The sequence below is a fragment of the Lepidochelys kempii genome, chromosome 6, assembly GCF_965140265.1.
Source record: "Lepidochelys kempii isolate rLepKem1 chromosome 6, rLepKem1.hap2, whole genome shotgun sequence".
Taxonomy (NCBI): domain Eukaryota; kingdom Metazoa; phylum Chordata; order Testudines; family Cheloniidae; genus Lepidochelys; species Lepidochelys kempii.
In genome coordinates this window covers 37,045,621-37,068,640 of record NC_133261.1, presented here as the reverse complement: position 1 = coordinate 37,068,640, position 23,020 = coordinate 37,045,621, and the positions used below count along the sequence as shown (strand labels likewise).

The 23,020-nt window shown below is 43.0% G+C and overlaps 1 protein-coding gene and 1 non-coding gene across 3 annotated transcripts; both read left to right on the top strand.

Moving 5' to 3' along the window:
- The first annotated feature begins 5,100 nt into the window (after positions 1 to 5,100).
- Positions 5,101 to 21,704, top strand: EIF4G2 (eukaryotic translation initiation factor 4 gamma 2). 2 transcript variants are annotated; one of them, XM_073347595.1, is made up of 22 exons: positions 5,101 to 5,133; positions 6,766 to 6,872; positions 7,140 to 7,205; positions 7,726 to 7,851; positions 8,650 to 8,752; positions 9,851 to 9,982; positions 10,079 to 10,145; positions 10,236 to 10,387; positions 10,766 to 10,876; positions 11,779 to 11,862; positions 11,971 to 12,069; positions 12,261 to 12,402; positions 12,504 to 12,664; positions 13,174 to 13,287; positions 14,164 to 14,289; positions 14,534 to 14,638; positions 14,725 to 14,940; positions 15,599 to 15,857; positions 19,109 to 19,313; positions 19,851 to 20,062; positions 20,385 to 20,506; positions 20,879 to 21,704. In XM_073347595.1, exons 1-22 carry the CDS (start codon positions 5,116 to 5,118, stop codon positions 20,942 to 20,944), a joined length of 2,793 nt encoding a protein of 930 aa, XP_073203696.1. In that variant the 5' UTR covers positions 5,101 to 5,115; the 3' UTR covers positions 20,945 to 21,704. The 2 variants fall into 2 exon arrangements, with proteins under 2 accessions (XP_073203696.1, XP_073203697.1); XM_073347596.1 differs by lacking the exon at positions 13,174 to 13,287.
- LOC140913967 (small nucleolar RNA SNORD97) lies at positions 13,324 to 13,489 on the top strand. Its single transcript, XR_012159727.1, has one exon. It is a non-coding gene; the product is annotated as a small nucleolar RNA SNORD97 (small nucleolar RNA).
- Positions 21,705 to 23,020: the final 1,316 nt, after the last annotated feature.

The following is a 23,020-nucleotide window of genomic DNA, read 5'->3' as shown; positions in this document are numbered from 1 at the left end:
CTAATCAACACCTGCATAATTTGCTTACAAAAATAAATAAATAGTAGTTTCTACCCACTTCCCAACAAAGACTTATTAGAGAAAGTCAAATGATCAAGCTTCTACTTCACTTCCACTTTGGGATCCTTTGTGCCCTAACAGAGTGCTGGAATAGTTGTGCTGGAATAGTTGTGCTGCAAACTCTGTAGGGGAATGTCCTGTACTTCAAAGCAAAACACAATCCCTCATTTCAATTTGGTTTACAAAAATTTTGAGTACTTCTTTTTAACCCCAAGAACACAAATTTTTGGATCTCTTCTGTACTACAGGTCAAAATCTTCTTCTTGACAGAAGCCTGGTACCAACATTAATAATTGCTTTAATATCTTGAGCCTTGATCTCGCAATGGCCTCTGTGCACGCAGACCCTACATCCACATAGAACCCCACTGAAGTTAGTGGAGCTGTGAACAGGTGCGAAGGTCTGCCTGTGTGAATCCTATGCAAGCTCAATGTTGTTGCTGTATAGCTCCTTGGGGAAACTGCCTTTTGACACAAAACAAGTCAGGGGAAAAAATATTCCTTTACCCCTCGCCCCCCCTCCCCCCCATCATAAAGAAATCTTGACCTTCCTTGTTTTTTTTGTTTTGTTTAAAAAAAAAAGACAGTCCCTACATGTGTTTACCTACATACAGCATATGTGTCTGTGCATGAAATTTATTTTTAAATAGTCTGTTCAGGTTTTTTCATATAGAATTTTGTAGATTAAACTGTTAATGCTTATTGTTATTAGAGGAAAATACCTTGGATTAATGTCGTCCTACTGAAGAGGAACACACAAAGGCCTATATCGCTGCACCACGGTAGGCCTCCCATAAATTTTTGGACAGCAATATAAGGTGTTGAGAGCCTACTGCAAGGTATGAAGAACCAGAGTTGGTTCTGGAAAATTAGAGGCTTTCAGTAAAGCCATTTGTTTGGACCTCCCAGCTGCAGGGTGCAAGAGTTAGTGTGTCACTTTCTCAGTCACTTGCCCTACACTTCTGTCATGCCAGCTAAAAAAAAGAAAGGCACAGTGGGTGATGTGTCCAGAGCTAATGTGGGTGTTTGTGGAAGTTTAGTGTTAAGGAAAACCTCTGGCATGACCCGTCCAGGACTGTGATAAAAAGGAAGATATTTTGATTCTTTTAGGAGGTTAAAGTTAGCAGTATCACCATAAAGCTCCCGTGGTAAAGGGACATGACCCATATCAGTCTAGCATTTTATTCTGTAGCTGCTAGGGATCCTGCATGACCTAGGAATCCACCTAAGGCTGCATCTGTGGCAGTATTATTTGAACTAATATACATGAGCACACTCCTATTGACTTCAACGAGAGGAGTGAGCCTTCCTATGACTGGTTTAAATGACACACCGTGCCTGACGTGGGCACTCCGTGTAGGGGTAAATTTTATTCAGTACAAATTAAAAGCCTCATCCCCATCAAAACACCAAACTGCAAGCTATAATTGTATTACGGCTTGTCTACACTACAAAATTAAGTCGATTTTAATTTAGGTTGACCTACAGCCACCGCAGTAAGTCAATTGACTGTTGGTGTTCATACTACCCTACTTCTGCCCATAGTGCACATCATAGGTGGTGGGTGAACCCTCCTGCACTTCGGGAAGGCTAGCCCACCTACTTGGCCCCTCCCCCACTCACCCGCCAGAGCCCTGGGGGCCCCTCCCAGCCGGAGAAGCCCTGGCCAAACCACTCCAACCTCTCAGCCATGGGCTTGCCCGAGCCACCCCTGGCTGCCAGCCAGCTGAGTCATCCCTGGCCACCGGGGGCCTGTGGGCTGGCCCAAGTTGCCCCTGGCCACCAGCAGGCTTGGGGACCAGGCAGGCCAAAGCACTGGCCCAACCCTCAGGCTGGCTTGCGCTGCTCAGGGCTGCCAGCCAGACAAGCCTTGAGCTCCAGGCTGCCAGCCCAAGTTCAGCCCCTGCCGGCTTTGGGGGAGCAAGGGCGGGACCTTGGAGCAAAGCATAGGCGAGGCTATGGCCTGGGTTAGGCGAGGCTATGGCCTGGGTTAGGCGAGGCCATGGCCTGGGTTAGGAGAGGCTTAGCCTCCCCGACCTATTGTACCTGCCACTGATGGTGCACATCCTCACCAAGAGCACTTGCATGACTGAAGTGGGGCATTGTGGGACACTGACAGCAGTGCAGAGCTCATAGTGGAGTAACCCACCCTCCCCAGAGTGACAGCCTGAGCTGTGAGCCAAGCAGGGCTCAATTTCACTGCTGGAAACCTACCAGCAGTGAAATTGACATTCGTGTCAGTTTCACAGCTTCCTCCTGCTCAGAGCAGCAGCCTGGGGCTCACAGCTGGAGCCATGAAACTGACAAGAATGACAACCAACAGCAGATCTAAGTAAGGCAGAGTCTATGCAGCCACTACACTACGCTGCCTTAATCACACTGAAATAAGCACTATACCTCTTGCAGAGGTGGAGTTATGTCAGTGTAGCAGGCCACTTGCTTTGGCAGAAGCAGCATTCTGGTGTAGACATTGACATGATTAGGTTGAGGTAAGCTGCCTTACATTCACTTACCTCTGTAGGGTAGACTAAGCCTTAGAAAATGATATTGTTATGGCACACATCATGAGGTGGTGCTGTTACAGTCTTCCAAGTTCGCCTTCTAGTGTGCAAGCAAATGTTTAGCTTTGGTATAGCACACGTTGTTGTTGTTGTTGGTAGTTAGTTAGTTTGGGGTTATGCAAGTTCTGCATGGAAGTCAGTGGTCAAGGAAGAAATGGCTGTGTGAGCTGTGGGAGAGTTTGCTCTCTGCCTTGTCTCTGTTAGAGTTGTTCTCTGGGAACCAGGCCTTGAAGTTGGGCTATTATTCCTGGGGAAAAAAAGATTACCCTTAATGTCATCTAACCACCACTTTTCTAAAACAAGTGTATTGTGTATCCACTAGGTAGAGTACAGGAGTATACTCAGTCAATGCTGGGCACTGACCTGCAAAGCCCTTGGCCTCGACCTCTGCTACCATTTGCCAGATTGTTGAGACTAATATCAGAAAAAGGAGCAACACTATTGCTAAGCAGAGTTTACCATGCTTCACAACTTTTAACATGGTCATAGCTGTAGCTGACAGTTTAGGGCTCTGTTCTTTACTTTGTGATTAGAGTATGCTCCCTCCATGATCAGGCTGCATATATAAAATATTTATTTAATCTTTAAATCTTTATAACATGCACTTTGGAACAATTCAGTAGGTAGAACTCTCCTATTACCCCCCAACTAAGACTCTCCCATAACCATCCTCATATCTACTCAAACCTATCACTTTATTTTTGCCACCACCCTCTGAAAAGTGAGGAAAAAACAACAGTTTGAGAGAACAGCCATATTTTGAAGCATATCCTGCAAGCTGAACAATCACGGTTCTGGGCAAAAGCCTGTGACTAGATTTCCCCCAGTGTGCAGTCTGGGACTAGCATGGGCCCGCTGTGCACCCCGACTCTTCCCCCCTGCTGCTTGCTGGGAGCTGATCCAAAAAAAAAGGAAGCAATAAGATGCAACAAGCCAAAAACTAGCTAATAAGCAATTCACAAGCTAATTAAGCAAAAAACAAGCCCCATTTCTGGGTGTGGGTTTTTTTTTGTTTTTTGTTTTGTTTTGGTTTTTTTTGAGAGTTTGGCATGTCTGATAATGATGGTTTACTGTTGACAAGACTGTACTCTAAAATAATGTGCAAAAACATATCAATTAAGAGGAGGAAAGAACTGTGATTTATACTCTAAGGAAAATCTTTCATCTGCCTAATAGCTGCATTGTGAAATGTGCATGTGCTCTCAGTCATAGCAGCAGCAAAGGTCCTTCCATGGCAAAGCATCCCACTGTGCTACCATAGCTACAACCATGTTCAAGAACGATTGTTAAACATTATAAACCATGCAAGTCAGAACCGGCCTCACGAATCATCCTCAACCATCAGTCAGGTGCATGATGCCATGCAATGGACTGAACAGCTCTACCAGCTGAACCCCTCTACTGCACCCTAGGTGGCCTCTAAGGAGCGAATGCAACCCTAGAATTGGATGCAGGGGACTAGAGCCCTGCAGCCACCATGGCAAGGTCCTTCATGCAGCTGTTTTCAGGCTCAGATCACAATGTATAACCGTGTAGTGTGTAGTAACGATATGTGGGGTGTGTACGTGTGTTTTCAACCTGGTCAGAGAGACTGAGTAGTAGTATACAGTAGTAGGTAAAACGTCCCCTCCCCTTGCTCGCTGTGAGCCAGGCAGCCCGATGTAATGCACGGGGACAGCTCCTTCGCCCTCCTGAAGCAGGAGCCTGCCTGATGGGAGAAACATAAGAACAAACAGCAAAGAAGAGAGACAGGCAGGCAGCCCCCATTGAATGGGTGCGCCGCTTGCGCAACCGCCCCCTTTACACCCAGTCAGCTACGCATTCCCGTTGGCGTAAATGCCTTCGCGCATACCGGTGCTGCACTGCGGAGGTGCTGCTCCTCAACCAAGCTTTCCTTGCTCGCTCCTCCCCCATCTTTGCTCTATCCCCGCCCCCTTCCTCTGTCGTGATTGGCGGGCGTGGGCGGAGTCTCCGGCGGCGATTGGCCGTTGGTGTGCTGAGGCGGAGGTAGGTTGCGCGCAGGGTAATAAAGTTAGTGGGGCTGTCTCAGTGCGCGTTAGAAGCGGCCGCGAGTTGGATCTCTATGGAGGTGGTTGACGGAAGCTTTTGGCTGCTCCTGCTTGGGTGACTCGGAGGCTCGTCCTGCGTCGCACGCTCTCCCCCCCCCACCCCGCTCCCCGGCTCCCTTTTTCCCCCTCCCTTTTCTCGTCTCCTCCCCCCCCCGCCCTTGGTAGCTGCCGAGATCCGGTGAAGCTGACGAGGCCCCAGGGAAGGTGAGGAAGCCGGTGCCGGCGGACAGCGTTGGGGGGTGGGTGGGTGGGTGGGTGGGTGGGGGGGGGGGTACTGTTGTCTAAAATGGCCGCCGCTAAAATGGCCGCCATCTTCTTTTCGCTTCCCCCTCTTTCTCCACTACAAAATGGCGGCTCCGGCCGCCGGGACCGGCTTCTCCCTGACCGGTGAGCGAAGGGCAGAGACTCGCAGCCCGTCCGGCTAGGATGAGAAGCCGTGGGGAGGTACCGGCTGCGGCGCGGCTGGGGGGGGGGGGAGCGGCGCGGGGAGCCGGTTACCGGCTCTGCCCTTGGAAGGGCGCCTCAGCCCGCTCGCGGCGGCGGGGTAAAGGGGCGGCGGAGGACTGATTTCTCCGGAGAAGGCAGTGTGGCGCCCGCGTAACCTGGGAGAAGGTGCCTGCTCCCGCCTACACCGGGGTGCAGGATGAGGGGTCCTGATCTGCCCCGGGGAGGGGCGAGTCCTTGACCCCCCGACTTGCCCGAGAGGGGGATGCGCCTTGGGGACCGTGGTCGCTCCCATAGGATCCCCTCGCTCCGCAGGAGCTTCACTTCCCGCCCCGTTTTGCGCTTCTCCCCGCCCTTTCGGGTGCCTCCCTGCGCCGGCGAAGGGGGAAGCGCTTTGTCTGGGCGGCGAGGCCCTCGCGGGCTGCGCGTAGTTCTGGGGGGGGCCGTCGCCCTGCAGAGGGCGGGCTGGGGCCTTCCTGCTTCCCTCGCCGAGAACAAAGAGCCGGCCGGGCCTGCTGCGCCTAGGAACGGGCGGCGCCCGGAGGCGGGGGCCAGGGGGGCGCTCGGGGCTCCGTGCGGCAGGGAGGGGGGAAGTGCCTGTGTCCTGCGGGGGCGTCGCTGCTGCCGCCTGCGTTTCCCGCAGCCCTTTTGTTCGGCTGCAGCCCCCTTTTGTTCCCTTCCCTTGCCCCCAGCCCTGAGCAGCCAGGGCAGGATTAGAAGGTGTATTGCTCACGCGGAAAGGATCCCTAAAGAGTAGGAGGTAGCGCTTACCTGCCAAACCTGCATAGGAGGGAGGGGGACTTCCTCAGGGGGAAACACCTTTCATGCGCTCATTCTCCAGTGACGAGAACTATACTAGGCTCCATCATGCTTTATCTCGTCACTTAATTTTTTAAAATGGCTGAGCCAGTAGAAAAGGTTGTGGAAGGAAAATTTTGAAACACGGAATTGTTCAGGTGCTCGATCTTTTCTTTTCAGAGCAGACTACCTCCATGATGATTACTGCTCTGATTTTTCTTTTAAAGGCCACCCACATTTCCAGGCATGCTCAAACTATCTCCATCTTTGGATCTTAACCATTTGTGGGGTGAGGCAAACGGGGTTTAAAGCAGTTCTGTAGTTAAATGACTATCACATGGATTAGATATTCATGTGATCTTAAATAGGTCTGGATTAAACCCTTTATGATCTGGCACATCTGTTCACACTACGGTTTTTAGGATGCATTCCTGTTAAATTTGATATTACTGCATGGCTGTTCCTGCCAAACTTAACAATAGTACAAATAAATCTTAAATTAAGTAACCTGTAAGAAAAAGGTGCCTCTCGGACAAGAATTGAGACCGTATTTTTGGCCACAAAAGAAATGATTATGGTCGCATAATCGAGTTTTCTGAGAATGTGCCTACATTGCTTTATGTTGCTGATGTCATCAAGTGTTGCACATAAGTGAAGGAATAAACTGACTTTCAAGCTGTATTTAAGCTCTGGGGGAGTGCTTTTTAATAAAAGCCCTTGGTTAACACAAACCACATTATTTGAGTTTAATAGATGTCATCCTGCTGAAGAAAAGAACTCTGATATGAGCACAAGCGAATAATTGTAATATGATCTCTTGATTTATCATTCTAGGTTTTTTTCCCCCCACCCTGTCAATTTATTATTCTTTTGAAGATTCTTCGTTGTCAAGCCGCCAAAGTGGAGAGTGCGATTGCAGAAGGGGGTGCTTCTCGTTTCAGGTAGGTTTTTTCCCCTCAATGACAGACTATTGTAAAATAACTCAAAAGCAAAATGTCTGGCAATATATACGTTGAACTGTCTCTGAGAATTTTAAGTTCGTTTCATATGCTAAGTGACAGATTAATTGTATCACTTTTAACTTCTGTTTGTGAAGGATGTATAGCTAAACTTTCAAATAAAATATACAAAAATCGTGTAGCTAGTCCTGAGCTAGAGAGAGTACTTTTGAAAAGCCTTGAATAAAGATATTTTCTTCTCTGAAACAGTGCTTCTTCAGGCGGAGGAGGTAGTAGGGGTGCACCTCAGCACTATCCCAAGACTGCCAGCAACAGGTATGTCATATTGCCATGGTGGTAAAAACATATACAGCCATAAATAAGGAGTCTGCATGCATGCAGCAATTATTGATCTCAAACCTGTAGACTTCTCTAAGACACCATGTGATTATACTTTTTGTCAGTTTTTGTTAGCTTGCTAACAGATAACACTGACAAATCTTATTCCAGTTTTGTATACAAGAGAAAAAGACATTTACGTTTTTAGTTAGACTGGCCAACTGTAGGCAATTACTAACTTATTAGTGCTAATATGATCAGATTTCATTTAACTGAAGTGAAGTAAAGGGGGTATGGAGAGGAGTTGTTGGGGATCCTAGAGAATACCCAATCCTGCAAAAGAAGTATGTGGGTCTCCGTACTGTCCCCATAGGCTAAGGGCGCACCTATTGCACAACCAGTTGCAGGTTCATATCCTAAATCTAAGGTGACATTCAATGCTTCTGCTGCTTGTGACAATATTTGAGCAAAATCGTTTTTTCTCAGTTTACTTATTTATATTTTTCAATAAATATAGCGAGTTCCTGGGGAAAACCCCAGGGCAAAACGCTCAGAAATGGATTCCTTCACGAAGCACTAGACGAGATGACGACTCCGCAAATGACAAAGAACGACATGATGCAATCTTCAGGAAAGTAAGAGGGTAAGTTGGTCTGTTATTTTTAAGGTTAATATCAGTTGGCAAAATGGAGTACTAAAAATTACCTTTTTCCCCCATATTGTCTTACCAACCTGTAGTATAAGTACTTTTATACCAGTAGTTTTCAACTTGTGGTCTTCAGACCCCAAGGGGTCTGCAGACTACATCCAAGATTTCCAAAGGGGTCCACGCTTAAAAGTTGTGGGGTTTTTTGTTGTTTTTGGGGGGAGGGGTCCACAAATGTCTTATATGGTTAAAATTGAAATCCATAGCCCCTAATGGAAGGGTTAGAAGGAGGGGCAAATACATGTGCATAAACTTATGAGAGAGTATTCCTGAAGCTGGTTAGAAATTCCTGAGTAGCTGTCTTCTGTAAGGGATTGGTGGAGCAGGAGCAGTAGAAAATATGAATTGTCTGCCCTGTATCATGTAAAAAAAACTTTAAGGGGGGGGATTAAGACTGCTATATTCTCTTTGCTACTGAGTGTATTTTTCATGTGCCCTAAAACCTACTCTAGTTGACAAACACACAAAGTAAATTCTGCATTTTCCACAGTATGCATCCAATGAAGCGAACTGCAGCTCACGAAAGTTTATGCTCAAATAAATTGGTTAGTCTCTAAGGTGCCACAAGTACTCCTTTTCTTTTTACAAAGTAAATTGCTCTTGTCAGAAGTGAAAACTGGAAGAAAACCAGGAGAACTCGAATCTTAACCCCAGCTCACGTAGATTAAACTGTATGGACTATGTGAACATTTTACAAACGTAACTGATTCCTCTTAACTTTTTTTTTTCCTCTAGCATACTAAATAAACTTACTCCTGAAAAGTTTGACAAGCTATGCCTTGAGCTCCTCAATGTGGGTGTAGAGTCTAAGCTCATTCTAAAAGGGATCATACTGCTGGTAAGTCAGGTGTATTTTTAAGTGCTTATTAATTTAGTATTCAATAAGAATAAGTGATTGTACTAAAACTTAAGTTTTTGCTTAAAGGATGATTGATCTTGGTTAAAGTCTCAGAATTGTTCCTGATATATAAAATAGGGATAAATAGATGACGGAATATTGCCCAAAACGTAATTTTATTACATATTGGGGGCTGTAGCTCACGAAAGCTCATGCTCAAATAAATTGGTTAGTCTCTAAGGTGCCACAAGTACTCCTTTTCTTTTAACTGGAAGAGAAGCAGCAGTCTGTCTAATGAGCAATTTAATGTTTATGCATATATTAAAACAACGTTTCCTGGTAAAGTTTTCTACAGTAGTACAGGATGTGAAGATTTCTTTTAATCTGAAGCAGGCTTTTATTAGCCACAAATGCTTCTGATATTTCTATAGGTGGTCTTGGGACTCTGTTACACTTTGAGTGCCAAGTGATAGTGTAGCCTTTTTTTTTTTTTTTTTTAAACATTGCTACTAGTAGTAGTTATACTGTGCAAAATAATTTGTACTGTGCTACCCATCTTTGTGCTCTGTGTAAATTACTTCAGTATAGTCAGGTGAACTAAAGTGGGGCTGGCAGGGACTTTGAGAGATAATCTAGTCCACAGACGCACACCATGCTGTGACTCCCCCTGGTGCAGAGGCAGAACCAAATACACTCATTCACATGAAATAAAAGATGTGTGAGCTCAGGCACAACTACTGTCTAAATCCCATAGCAATGTTGTAAGGCTGTAATAGATTCTGAGGTGGTTGGATGGGAGGGAGGAGGGTATTTTTTAACATTGGAATACCAGTGTGTTGAAGGTTACACAAGATACTCAAGTTCTCAAAGGCTATAAGAGGTTAGGAAATACCAGGAGTCCATCTGGAACAATAGCCAAATATAAGAGTGACTCTTGTAACTGTATGACTGGGTACTTTGCCCCCAAATAAACAGTTTTAAAAAGTCCCCTGTTAGTGTCCTGTTGACAATATTCACTACTTAATCCTGAAAGAGTATCTTAAAGTTTGAATTAAAATCTAATCAATTACAGTACTAGAAACATACTATTTTCTTTAGATTGTAGACAAAGCCCTCGAAGAGCCGAAGTATAGCTCCCTGTATGCTCAACTATGTCTGCGGCTGGCAGAAGATGCACCCAACTTTGATGGCCCATCAGCAGAGTGTCATCCAGGACAGAAGCAAAGCACAGTGAGTGTCTTATTCCTCTCTCTCATTGAAAATGTAAACTTTTTGCTTGTGTGGTTAATTGCATTGGTCTGAAACCTAATTATATCTTGTTTGTAGACATTCAGACGCCTCCTAATTTCTAAACTTCAAGATGAATTTGAAAACCGCACCAGAAATGTTGATAGTAAGATTAAAGCTAGTCTATATTAAATCTAGATTTTATATTTTATGTATATTTGTAGAGTATTGTTGACACACTTCTCTTTTCGTCCAGTCTATGATAAGCGTGATGGTCCCCTCCTCCCGGAGGAGGAGGAACAGAGAGCTATTGCCAAGATCAAGATGCTGGGGAACATCAAATTCATTGGAGAACTTGGCAAGCTTGATCTTATTCATGAATCTATCCTTCATAAGTGCATCAAAACAGTAAGTGTCAGGACTTCCTAAACTTGGTGTGTAACAACTTGGTAAAATAGTTCTTTACAGCTAACATTCAAGTGTGAAAAAATAAGAAGTGTGTATGTAGGAAAATTTGAATAGTTAATGACCGTGCAAAATACTTTGGGGATTTTTTGTTTTGTTTTTTTTCAAGGGGGGCAACTTTCAGTGCAGTATATAGCTTTATCGAACAGATAGAGTTCTCATCTTGGAGAATTCTCATAGATTTTAATTTGGTCCAGATATTTTGCAGAATCAGGTTCTACATAGAGAGAGGGGAGAGCATTCTGTATTTTGAATTAACCTCATAACTGTCTGCAGAAAGATCCCCCTCTTAATGGAAATAATCCCTCTTTAATGTTTTAGCTTTTGGAAAAGAAGAAGAGAGTCCAACTCAAGGATATGGGGGAGGATTTGGAGTGCCTCTGTCAGATAATGAGGACAGTGGGACCTAGACTAGACCATGCAAAAGCCAAGGTATGTCTTTCTTTCAAACTGGAGTACTAACAGTGATTTTTTTTTTTTTTTTAATTTTTGGACCCAGGTGTAATATGTTGCAATCCACTTTGAATTAGTGTTTCAAACTGAGTTCTACTATACCAAAACCTTTAAAAACTGGCTGGAAAGAACTAGATTTGGACTAAGTTCTTTATATTCAGGGAGTTCATCTACATTAATTGTGTTGCCTTTTCATCACTTCATAATTGGTGTGAACTCTGTATACTTAGTGCAGACTTGTCCTCTTTTTTTTTTTTTTTTTCCTCTCTAAACAGAAAGTTGGAACCTTTGTGTTTAAATCTGTGAAGGATTCATATTTTGATTGTATTTTTTATTTGAGATGGCTTCTTTCTGGAGAGGGGGAAAAAGGCAGAAATAAGTTGCTTGTTCACAATTTTCACTCTAGAAAGTCGGGGAATTATGTATTTGAATATTTTCTATCGGAGGGGTGGGGAATGATGTAGATCTGTATACTAAACACAAGCAACTAGTTACATGATGTTTCTTCTATATGTTTATGGCCTATAACTTTCCTACCCCATGTCTCTTAAGGTTGACTTGTCTTACCTTCATAGGTATTTTTAGTAGCTGGTCACTGTCAGAATGTTTATAAAGCTAAGTAGTGTTGACTTTTGCCTCAGAATGACTTGGGCAGAAGATAGTCTAGTGATTCAGCTACAGTCCAGTCCAAACCATTCCCTTAAAGGAATGGAAACAGAAGGGGAGGACAACAGCCTGTTTCTCTTTACCATTTTTAGATCATTTGAACACTGCCACATTTAAAATGTAACTTGTAATACTGACCCTGAAAAGAGAGACTATTGAGGGGGAAACTGAAACTTTAAACAACTAAGCTAAACTTGGCCTCTTTCTCCTCTTAGTCCTTAATGGATCAGTACTTTGCCCGTATGCGCTCCTTGATGTTAAGTAAGGAATTGCCAGCAAGGATTCGTTTCCTGCTGCAGGTAAGAGTGCCAGTCACTTAACAGTTTGTCCTGTGAGGTTTCTTGCCTTCTTTGTCTCTTCTCCTCTTTTCTCTCCCCTCCCATTAAGTGTTTGCTTTTTTCCTTTAGGATACTGTGGAGTTGCGAGAACACAACTGGGTTCCTCGCAAAGCTTTTCTTGACAATGGACCAAAGACTATCAATCAAATCCGTCAAGATGCAGTAAAAGTAAGTATTCCGTGTACATTTGCACCAAATGTAATGATGTATTTATTGGTTATCTGTGGCATGTTTGCATGCAGATTCCTGGACTCTGACTAAACTCTTAATCCTAGAATCTGAATAGACTGCAAATACCTATTCTGGACTTGCAGAACTATCTATATGAATTGACTAAGCTTCTAAATCTGTCTTTGAAGGATCTGGGAGTCTTTATTCCTGCTCCTATGGCTCAAGGGATGAGAAGCGACTTTTTTCTGGAGGGACCGTTTATGCCACCCAGGATGAAACTTGACAGGGACCCACTTGGAGGGCTTGCTGATATGTTTGGACAAATGCCAGGTAAACGGAAATCCTGAAGCTGCTGTGGCAGCGGCAGCATTCTCTTGAACGTCAGGTGTGTACATGACTGTCTATGTTCTCATTCACCTTCCTATGTACAGGTAGTGGAATTGGTACTGGTCCAGGAGTTATTCAGGATAGATTTTCACCAACCATGGGACGTCATCGTTCAAATCAACTTTTCAATGGCCATGGGGGACACCTCATGCCTCCTGCTCAATCCCAGTTTGGAGATCTAGGCAAATCTTTTTTGAAAAATCAGGTAAGGAAGACTTTTGGTGGTTAGGTATATCTGGAATCTCTTTAGATTGAGACAGATGTGCAGGCTTCCAGATGGATGATGGTCATCTGTGGTGTATAAGGTTCTTACAGCTGGTAGGAGAATAAGCACTTCTTGCACACTGCGTCGTTTCTCCCCCGGCTCCCCTCTCCATCCCCCCCAGCCCCACCCCCCAAAAAAAAGAGAGAAAAGAGACTGATGCAAGGGAGACTTCTTTCTTTATTGCCAGGGAAGGTGCACATTTTAATGACTTCGAGTCAGAAGTGTGTAATGTGTCGATTTTTTTTCTTTTAAATCCATGGCCCTGGTTTTAGGGATAGAATACACTACTTTTTTTTTCCCCTCTTTCTTCCTTCCCTGGCAAATATTTTCTATTGAACTTCTAGTTCCTTTGGTACTACTACCATATTTTGTGCACCCCCGTCATCTGCACTTCTTTTCTCTCTATCTCTCTCTCTCCCTCTCTCTTCCTCTCTCTCTCTCTGAAATAGGGGCAAAGCCAGCTCTACCATAACCAGAATCAGGGACTGTTATCCCAGCAACAAGGACAGTCGAAGGATATGCCACCTCGGTTTTCTAAGAAAGGACAGCTTAATGCAGATGAGGTATATACCTACATTACTTGCAGCATTCTTAATATATTGCCCAATGATTATAGCAAGACGCGTTATTACGAGGACTAATGCTGGACCTCTGCTTCTTATCTCCTCCTCTTTTCTTCTTTGTCCCTTCTCCACTTTCACTTTAACACTCATTACCCTTGGGTGTCCAGCGTCCTGTGAGCAAGATTATGAGATATGAGGGCAATTTCTCAGGATTTTTCTTTCATAAAGCAAGGCCAATTCCTCTGGCCTTTCATATAAAGGAGCTCTTCATCTGGTCACAATACAGACTCTCTTTAAAGGTCTGCTTTGGGGAGTGGTTGGCCATGATAAAATGACTGAAATGTTAATCTGAAAACTGATATGCATGTACAATAATACAAAGTTTACTCTGCATTTGACACAGTCACTGAGATGTCAACTTGCATATTTTTCCTTTAAATCTTGGCTTACCTAATAGCCATGCCTCTGTTTCCAAACCAGATCACTTTGGGTCTATATTGCAGTTATCAAAATACCAAAGCAAGGCTGAAACTAGCAATATTGTGTCTTTGATATTGTAAATCAAGACTTAAATACACAGGCACCTTATATTAACACATCTTGTTTCAAATTGGGACTTTTATCCTTCGTTCATTCTGTTGTTGGGTGTTGAAGTACACACTTGGCCTACTCCTGATTAGTTTTACTAGTGTAAATTCTGAAATCCCATTGAATACACTAGTGTAAAACTGGCATGAGATCAAGATCAGGCCTACAAAAATAAATTTGTCCTGAGTCACTACACTACATTAGCAGGGCTTGTGTGATATTCTGTTTATTTAATGACTTGCCAAGGAACTTTAGCAGTTTGATGGGCTAGGATTTGTCGTCTTACAGATAAGCCTGAGACCTGCTCAATCTTTTCTAATGAATAAGAACCAAGTGCCAAAGCTTCAGCCCCAAATAACTATGATTCCTCCCAGTGCACAGCCACCACGCACTCAGACACCACCTTTGGGACAGGTAAATATCCTAATTTGATAAGTAACTATTGTTTAGCTCTGTATAAATATGTATGCAATTTAAGTGCTGACAACTATAAAGTAGCTCTTGCACATGCATCAGGATAAATCACAATCGTATATAAAAACAATGAAATGAATACAGGCTTTTCTTCTGGCTGTACTTCCAGCAAAAGATTATTTGAATAAATGTAACCAAATAAGTAATTTCTGAAACTGGCCTAACTTTATCACTTATTTTCAAGCCTCCTCAGCTTGGTCTCAAAACAAATCCACCACTTATTCAAGAGAAGCCTGCAAAGATCAGTAAAAAGCCACCACCTTCTAAGGAAGAATTGCTTAAACTCACTGTAAGTTAATGTTGTACTCTGCTCCAAACAGGAGACATGGCTGCTGCAAGAAATCAGTGGAGTTCAGATATTCATTTCTATTTCAGGAAGCTGTTGTGACTGACTATCTGAACAATGGAAATGCAAATGATGCTATCAATGGTGTGAGAGAAATGAGGGCTCCAAAGCCCTTCCTACCTGAGATGTTGAGCAAAATTATCATTCAATCCCTAGACCGATCAGATGAAGATAAAGAGAAAGCAAGTGCTTTGATCAGCTTACTCAAACAGGAAGGAATAGCCACTAGTGACAACTTCATGCAGGTACTCTGTGTTGTAGCTTTGGAGTTCTTTTTGAGTTAAAGGTTCTGTTTTTGATGCTTAGCTTCAAAAAGGTAGTCTGCTTAAAAACTGTAAGTGATTTGAATGCTGACCTTGCAAGTCCCTCTCCCAACTGTTGTGGCTTTACAACTATGTTCCTATTTCAAATGTGACAGTTTCAATGACTGTTTCCAAGATCTACAAATGAAAATGGTGAAACTGACTAGATGGTTTTCCAGTTTCTTATTTGATAGAATTCTACTTCTTTTTTTCTGTAATATCCTATAGTACAGGGGTTCTCAAACTGGGAGTCATAATTCCTCATGTCGCGAGGTGTTTGTATGGGGATTGTGAGCTATCAGCTCTGCGGGGCAGACATTTCCCAGCCCCCATTAATTTAAGTCTTTCTTCCGTCCCCCCTCCCCTCCCGTATAAGGGGGTCACACTCCAGAGGTTTGCTGTGTGAAAGGGGTCACAATACAGAAAATTTGAAAACTGCTATAGTAAATTATAGGTACTACTCCAAATAATAGACACAGTTTTCACTGGATGTATAGTTAGTGTCCTTTAGACAGAATAGACCTTGTGTGTAAGGTTCTTTCATCTTGTAGTTCCCTAGACTAATCATGTTGACAATTTTAATATTCTTCCCTTTTTCTAGGCATTCCTGAATGTATTGGACCAGTGTCCCAAACTGGAGGTAGACATCCCTTTGGTGAAATCCTACTTAGCACAGTTTGCAGCCCGTGCCATTATTTCAGAACTGGTGAGCATTTCAGAACTGGCTCAACCACTGGAGAGTGGCACCCATTTCCCCCTGTTCTTGCTTTGTCTTCAGCAGTTAGCTAAGTTACAAGACCGTGAATGGCTAACTGAACTCTTCCAACAAAGCAAAGTCAACATGCAGAAGATGTTGCCAGGTAAGCAATCAAAAATACTTGTGACACGATATTAATCATTTTATCTTGCAACTTCTGTAAAGTGCACGAAAATGCCATGAAACGTTCTTGGAGGGGGATAAGGTATTTTAATAAATAACTTTGTCATATAGCAGAATTTCTTGTATTGATCAGGTTTTTTCTACCCCACTGATTTATTTGATGTCGTATCAATGCTATTCTTCAAGTTGTCTATATGGATGCCTGAGATGAGGATGTGTGCCTGCCATTGCATTCTTAATTGGAGTTTGTTTGGTTTTGTTGGCTAGTAGTGCCATCAAGTTCATAAGTGGGAGCTGACAGACATGCTATTTTGAAAGATCAGCCTTATCAGGGGCCTTCCCCAGGTAGATCTTTTTGCCATGCCTTCCAACTTAAAATGCCAGTTTTCTCAGAGCAGAGTGTGAAAGATACACAGTTGTGACTCCCTGGAAGATGGTCTTCTGGCACATTGGTCCCTTATATGCCTTCCCTCCAATTTCACTGATCCATAAAGCCCTGCTCAAAGAGAAAGCCATGATCGCTTTCATAACCACAGTGTGGCCAAGATGAATGTGGTTCCTGACCCATCTGGTCTGCTTCTGTACCTTCTTGTAATGACTGATCTTCTGGCTCTGTAGTAGGGCTCCATAACCTGCCCCAGTTTATCATCCAGCTTCTCAGGCCTAGAGCAGGAATGTTCTTCTGAAGTTCAGTTGGTTCTGTGTGTGTAGATGCCAGGGGAGAATCGGTAGAAGATACATAATGTTGAGTGTACCAGATCTAGAAGTACTTCTGCTCTTGCAAGTCCTTTTAAATAGTAGGAAATCTTATCTTCAGCTTTTGTACTAATCCTGAAATTGATGGGCTTGTTCCTGAGCTCTGTCAAGGTTCATTTATCTGCCATTATAGCTTTCCATCTGCCACTCAGAAAAACCCCTTATCTTTGCATATCCTGCAGCAAGATTCCTTAAGGGCTTCCTTAATCTGTTCCTTCCAGTGTAGGACCACAACTTACCCTGGAACTTCAGCTTAATGCTTAACACAGTAAGAGGATCTCCCTTCAAACACAGGACAACCTGCTGACTGCTTCATCCATTCTTCAACACTTCGTTCCTTGTGGCAGTCGCCTAAGCCAGAAGGGATGGGGAGCTGGAAGCCTTCATGGCTGACCCACCATATGCTGTGTTTTCTGGTCAAAAGTTATGTTACAGGCCTACCACACTTGTTCCATGAAGTGTCACTGGACTGCCACATCCATCAGGACATTCATTTGTCTTCCCTAGACAAGTGGAACTTAGATAAGGTTCAGAGACCAGTCTTCATACATTGGATATAAAATGGGCCCTGGGTTTCTGTCCTTACCAAAGTAAGTCCTTCAAAGGGCTTTCCCTAGACTCTGCCCTTTGGAGGGGTCACTCAGTCTCCTCTCAGACTGAAATGATTGTGGCGGTGCATTTTGCTTTCTGGGATGAACCCCCTCAAGTCACTGCTTACTCCATGAGGGCTCATCTAATTCCATTGCCCTCCTTAAGAAGGTGCCCATCAAGGACACTTGCAAGTCAGTCACCTGATACTCCCTTAATACATATTCATAGCATTATGCCTTATTCCATGCCTTCAGAGCAGACACAGCCTTTGAAGCTGGTCTATACTCTCTATGGGATCCCCCTCCTAAACACCCTCCTCCACATTAAAGAATTGCTTGGGACTTTTATGTAGTACACCCTGTGACAGGGCCGGGCCAGATGGCTATAGGAGAGTAATAGAAGGTAGATATATTAGCCCCAGGCTAAGTAGGTCCCTTTCCCTGGGTAAGGTAACAGGGAAGGTTCCAGAACCATCAGGAACCTTCTGGAGACTATTAAGACAGGCTGATTAGAACACCTGCAGCCAATCAAGAAGCTGCTAGAATCAATTAAGGCAGGCTAATCGGGGCACCTGGGTTTTAAAAAGGAGCTCACTTCAGTTTGTGGTGTGCATGTGAGGAGCTGGGAGCAAGAGGCGCTAGGAGCTGAGAGTGAGAACACGGACTGTAGGAGGATTGAGGTGTACAAGCATTATCAGACACCAGGAGGAAGGTCCTATGGTGAGGATAAAGAAGGCGTTGGGAGGAGGCCATGGGGAAGTAGCCCAGGGAGTTGTAGCTGTCGCACAGCTGTTCCAGGAGGCACTCTAGGCAGCTTCATTCCACAGGGCCCTGGGCTGGAACCCGGAGTAAAGGGCAGGCCTGGGTTCCCCCCCAAATCCTCCCCAACTCCTGGTCAGACACAGGAGGAGTCGACCTGGACTGTGAATTCAGGAAACACAGCCAAGCTGAGGGCTGCCGTGAAGCTCCCAGGCGAGCAAATCCGCCAATAAGCACAAGACCCACCAAGGTAGAGTGGGAGCTTTGTCACAACTCGTAGGGACAATAACTCCAAGGAGAGGTTACTTAACTTAGATCCATAGACTTTAAGGCCAGAAGGGACCATCATGATCCTGTAATCCAGTGGTTCTCAAACTTTTGAATTGGTGACCCCTTTCACACAGCAAGACGCTGAGTGCAAGACACACACACCCCAAAAAAACACAACGCTACTATAAATGCTGGAGACAGTCTGGTTTGAGGGTGAAGGCTGACAGCTCATGACTCTTCTTTTTTATTTTTTTTTCTTCCTCCTCCTCCTTCTCCACCCACGCACACTCACCGCAACCCCCAGTTTGAGAACCCGTCCTCTAATCTGCCTTGCACATTACAGGCCACAGAACATTGACCACCCACTCCTTTTTAATAGACCTGTAACATCTAGCTGTGTTACTGAAGTTCTCAAATCATGATTTTTAAAGACATGAAGTTACAGAGAATCCACGGTTTACACTAGTTTAAACCTACTCCTATAGTAATTGGCATTCTTCCTGATGTCTTAGCCCTATGTGTTTTTTGCCATTACCTCCCTTCCCATTTGCTTTGGAGTCTTACTGTGCTGTGAGATTCTGAAGGAACTGGAGTGTCCTAGTTTGCTCCTCATACCAGAGCACAAGGAGGCATACAGTGCAGGTGCAGACCCATAGGCACTATTAGTAGAAAAATCTTCTAGTCTGTATGGGCATGTGTACATCCTTGCCTGGAGCACCCATTGTGGCAAAACATCATGAACTCAGTTACTGTGCAATTGTAAGTAACCTCTCCTTTTCAGCTAAGCTGGTTTGGTCCATCGTTTAACTTAAAAAGTTGTCTTAGTTATTCAGAATTTTCATTCAATTTGTCTTAGAAATTGATCAGAATAAGGATCGTATGCTGGAGATCTTGGAAGGGAAAGGACTGAGTTTCTTGTTCCCACTTCTGAAACTGGAGAAGGAACTGTTGAAGCAAATAAAGTTGGATCCATCCCCTCAAGCCATCTATAAATGGATTAAAGACAACATTTCACCCAAACTTCATGTAGATAAGGGATTTGTGAATATTTTGATGACCAGGTGAGCTGATAGGTTTGCTCTGAATTAATGTCATACTTGTTAGTAGTTCAAACATGGACTTGTGCTCACTAATGTCTTATGAAATATCCACATAGCAGGAATAAAGTGTACCCTGCAGAAGAAGGATATAGAGACAAGATCTTACACAAGTAGGGGGTTCATAACAGCTTGTTTTTAATACTGTTTAAAGCACTCCAGAAGGAAAGAATGCTCTAAAGAGCAAATCCTGACCTTGTCCTCAAATCCTTCAGTGCCCTAACAGCAGAGTCCAAGGAAATAGATTAGGATTCCTTGCATCTGAAGATGAACAGGCCCACAAATAACTTGTTTGTCTACTCATTGAGTACTTTCCCAGATAGGACCTTGTTGGTCTTCGGGTTTAATGTGAGTTTTAAGCAGTTGAAAGTGGAAAATATTGATAGTGAATTTAACTAACTGACAAAAGTGCTTGTTTGTACAGCTACTTCAATGATGTGAAAGTAATTCACTAGTCTTCTATGAAAACATTTTGAAATTGTATCTAACTTTTATTTCCAGTTTCTTGCAGTATATTTCAAGTGAAGTAAGCCCGCCTAATGACGAACCAGATTCTTCATCTGCTCCTTCTAAAGAGCAGTTAGAACAGGAAAAACAACTGCTTCTTTCCTTCAAGCCAGTAATGCAGAAGTTTCTTCATGACCATGTTGATCTACAAGTGAGTGCTCTGTATGCACTTCAGGTGCACTGCTACAACAACAACTTTCCAAAAGGTATGGATAATGTATTTACATATTTCCCTCAAATACAGTAGCAAATTGGCAAAGTATGAATCCAGTGCCATCCATGTTATGAAGTGTTTAGTAAACCTGTCTGTCAAAGGGCAGTCTATAATAATTGCAGCCTCTGCTACTTTTATAACTAGGATGTGCTTAAAGTTTACCACCTGGGTGCAACAGTATACTTACCTAAATGAAACTTCATTTAATGTGCAATTGTCAGCCTTGTGTAGAGCTTTCTACAGCTGGGGAAACTGCTTCTGAGGAAAGCAATATGCCTAATATTGCATTGGTTTACCTGGCCTGTTTTTTATAGGCATGTTACTGCGCTTTTTTGTTCATTTCTACGACATGGAAATTATTGAAGAGGAAGCCTTTTTGGCATGGAAAGAGGATATTACTCAAGAGTTTCCAGGGAAGGGCAAAGCTTTATTCCAGGTAAAACTGTATAATGGAGCAGAAATTGTAAAAATCTTTTTTCAGTATATATCTGCCTACGTCCATTGTGCTGATGAGATCAGGGAAGCCTATTGTAAAAATATTAAGTACTTGGCTTAATTTAGAAATGCTCTTATGTGGCATTTATTTGGGCTGGGGAAGGGAATCTGAGGCAGGATAAAGGAGCACTGCCCCCCACTGTACTCCACACAGTAAAGGGACAAAGGTCCATGACCTGTATGCTAGCCAAAGGAAATGCTTTCTATGCTAGTATTTTAGGGGAAAGCCACCTGAATGAGATGTAGAAATTTGTAGGGTGCGCGCGCACAGTCTGCTCGTTCTGCTTCTGAAATTGCATTGATATGATTGCAGGTAAACCAGTGGCTAACCTGGCTGGAAACTGCTGAAGAAGAAGAATCTGAAGAAGAAGCTGACTAAAGAACCAGCCAAAGCCTTAAATTTGTGCAAACACTGTTGCTATGATGTAACTGCATTTGACCTAACCACTGCGAAAATTCATTCCGCTGTAATGTTTCACAATATTTAAAGCAGAAGCGTGTCAATAGGATATTTTTCTGCATAAGGTTTTTGTAGTATGTCTTAATCATAGTCTACCATGAAATATTTTAGAGTATCTTTAATGTTTAGATAACAGTGTATTAGCAGCATGCAATAATTACATCATAAGTTCTCAAGCAGAAGCAGTCTATTGCAAGGGTTTTCTTTGCTGCCAGTTATTATAGGCTGTTAAGTTAGAAAACTGAATAGCAACACTGAATACTGTAGAAATGCACTTTGCTCAGTGTAATACTTGAGTCGTTGCAATATTTGATTATCCATTTGGTTGTTACAGAGAATCCTTAACTGTAATCGATGGTTGTTGCCGTAATAGTATATTGCCTGTAATTCTACCTCTAGTAATGGGCTTTATGTGCTAGATTTTAATATCCTTGAGCCTGGGCAAGTGCACAAGTCTTTTTAAAAGAAACATGGTTTACTTGCACAAAAACTGATCAGTTTGGAAAGGTGGTTAAATGCCCTTGGAAGTGGTTTTTGTGGGTGTGAAACATAAAATAGTGAGAAATTGAATTGGTCCCTCTTATTATAGTATTGAAATTAAGTCTACTTAATTTATCAAGACATGTTCATGCCCTGATTTTATATACTTGTATCTATCAATAAACATTGTGATACTTGACTTGTTTCTGAATGTCTCCCGGTAGAAGAGCTTTGACTGTCAAAGGTTAATTGGATTCCTTAAAAACATTTCATCCAAATGGAGTGAAGTTAAAGTATAGAGGTGGTAATATACTGATGAGGTAGAGCTGAGGCCTTGCTAAATGATGGAAGTTGCACTATTAGAAGTTAAATTTGTGTGTTTAAATCAACTTTTTTTAACAGTGTCTACAAGGGAGTTTGAGTGACTGTCTAAACATTATTCCCAATTGATTTAAGTTAAACTGCAAAATGTCACCCTTACATTATGTCTACTGATGGGTTAGGGCCAGTTTAACTTTCAGATTGCACTGGTTTTTACTAAGTGTTAATTTCATAATATGTAGACACTGTTAAATGGATTTTTTTAAAAGATGAGATACAAGGGAGTGGGGGAGTGAAGAAATTCTAATCACAGAGCAAGTTTTATTCATTCCTGAGATCTGGGTGACTGCATTTTGTAGGGGTGTGGTTGCTTGTACCTTCCTGTGAAGTGTCTCATACTGGTTACACATGAGGACTAGATGAACCACTGCCCTGACCCAGCATGACAATGGTGTGTTCCACAAGCAATTTAAAACTTAGGATTTCCTCACCTGAAGGACAAGCTATTGCTTTCTACTAGAACAGAGAAATCGTATTGATAAGCTTGCAAACACACTTTTTATAGAACTCTTAATGAAACGTTGATGGACGGAGAAGTTTATATAAGCACTAAATTGCTACATTTTCTGGTAGATGAGAACTTAAGGAAAGCAAGATATAATGGACTAAAAGTGTTCAAGACTGCTGTCTAAATGTCACTGCTACTGAATTAGGTTGCTCAGACATAGCTCATCCCATGAGTAGGTATATTTTTAGGTTGATACACAGGGTGCAGTTCTCACAAGGGTTAGAAGCATGCTCAGTGTATCCTTTTAAATGCGGGGTGGAGGGTGGCTGGCTTCAAGTAGTGCAACATAGTCTGCAAGCTGGTATTGAAAATAGCTCTTGCCAGAGTATGTGTGTTTCACCATACATAAATCCTTAATTCTTTTTACCTTTGTCTAGCCACTAAAGCAACATAATATAGGTTAGATACAGGGCAAGTGGAGGTGCCAGGACACATTGTAGTATGGATAATGAGCAGTACACAGGGATAACATTTTAACTTGTGTAAAGCTTAATCAGTAAAATCTTTTAACTATACGCCTTTATTGAGGCCTTCTCCAAATATAGCTATTTACTCCCCATCCTAGCAGTCAGAGCAGAAAGTGAGCAACATCAACTGTAGTTTCCTCTTCTCAGACTATTCAATTG

Bases quoted from the DNA above. Each gene is read 5' to 3' on its own strand.
- EIF4G2 (XM_073347595.1), top strand. The intron at 10,388-10,765 runs GTAAGTGTCAGG...TTAATGTTTTAG, and splicing joins TTCATAAGTGCATCAAAACA to CTTTTGGAAAAGAAGAAGAG. The intron at 11,863-11,970 runs GTAAGAGTGCCA...TTTTTCCTTTAG, and splicing joins GGATTCGTTTCCTGCTGCAG to GATACTGTGGAGTTGCGAGA.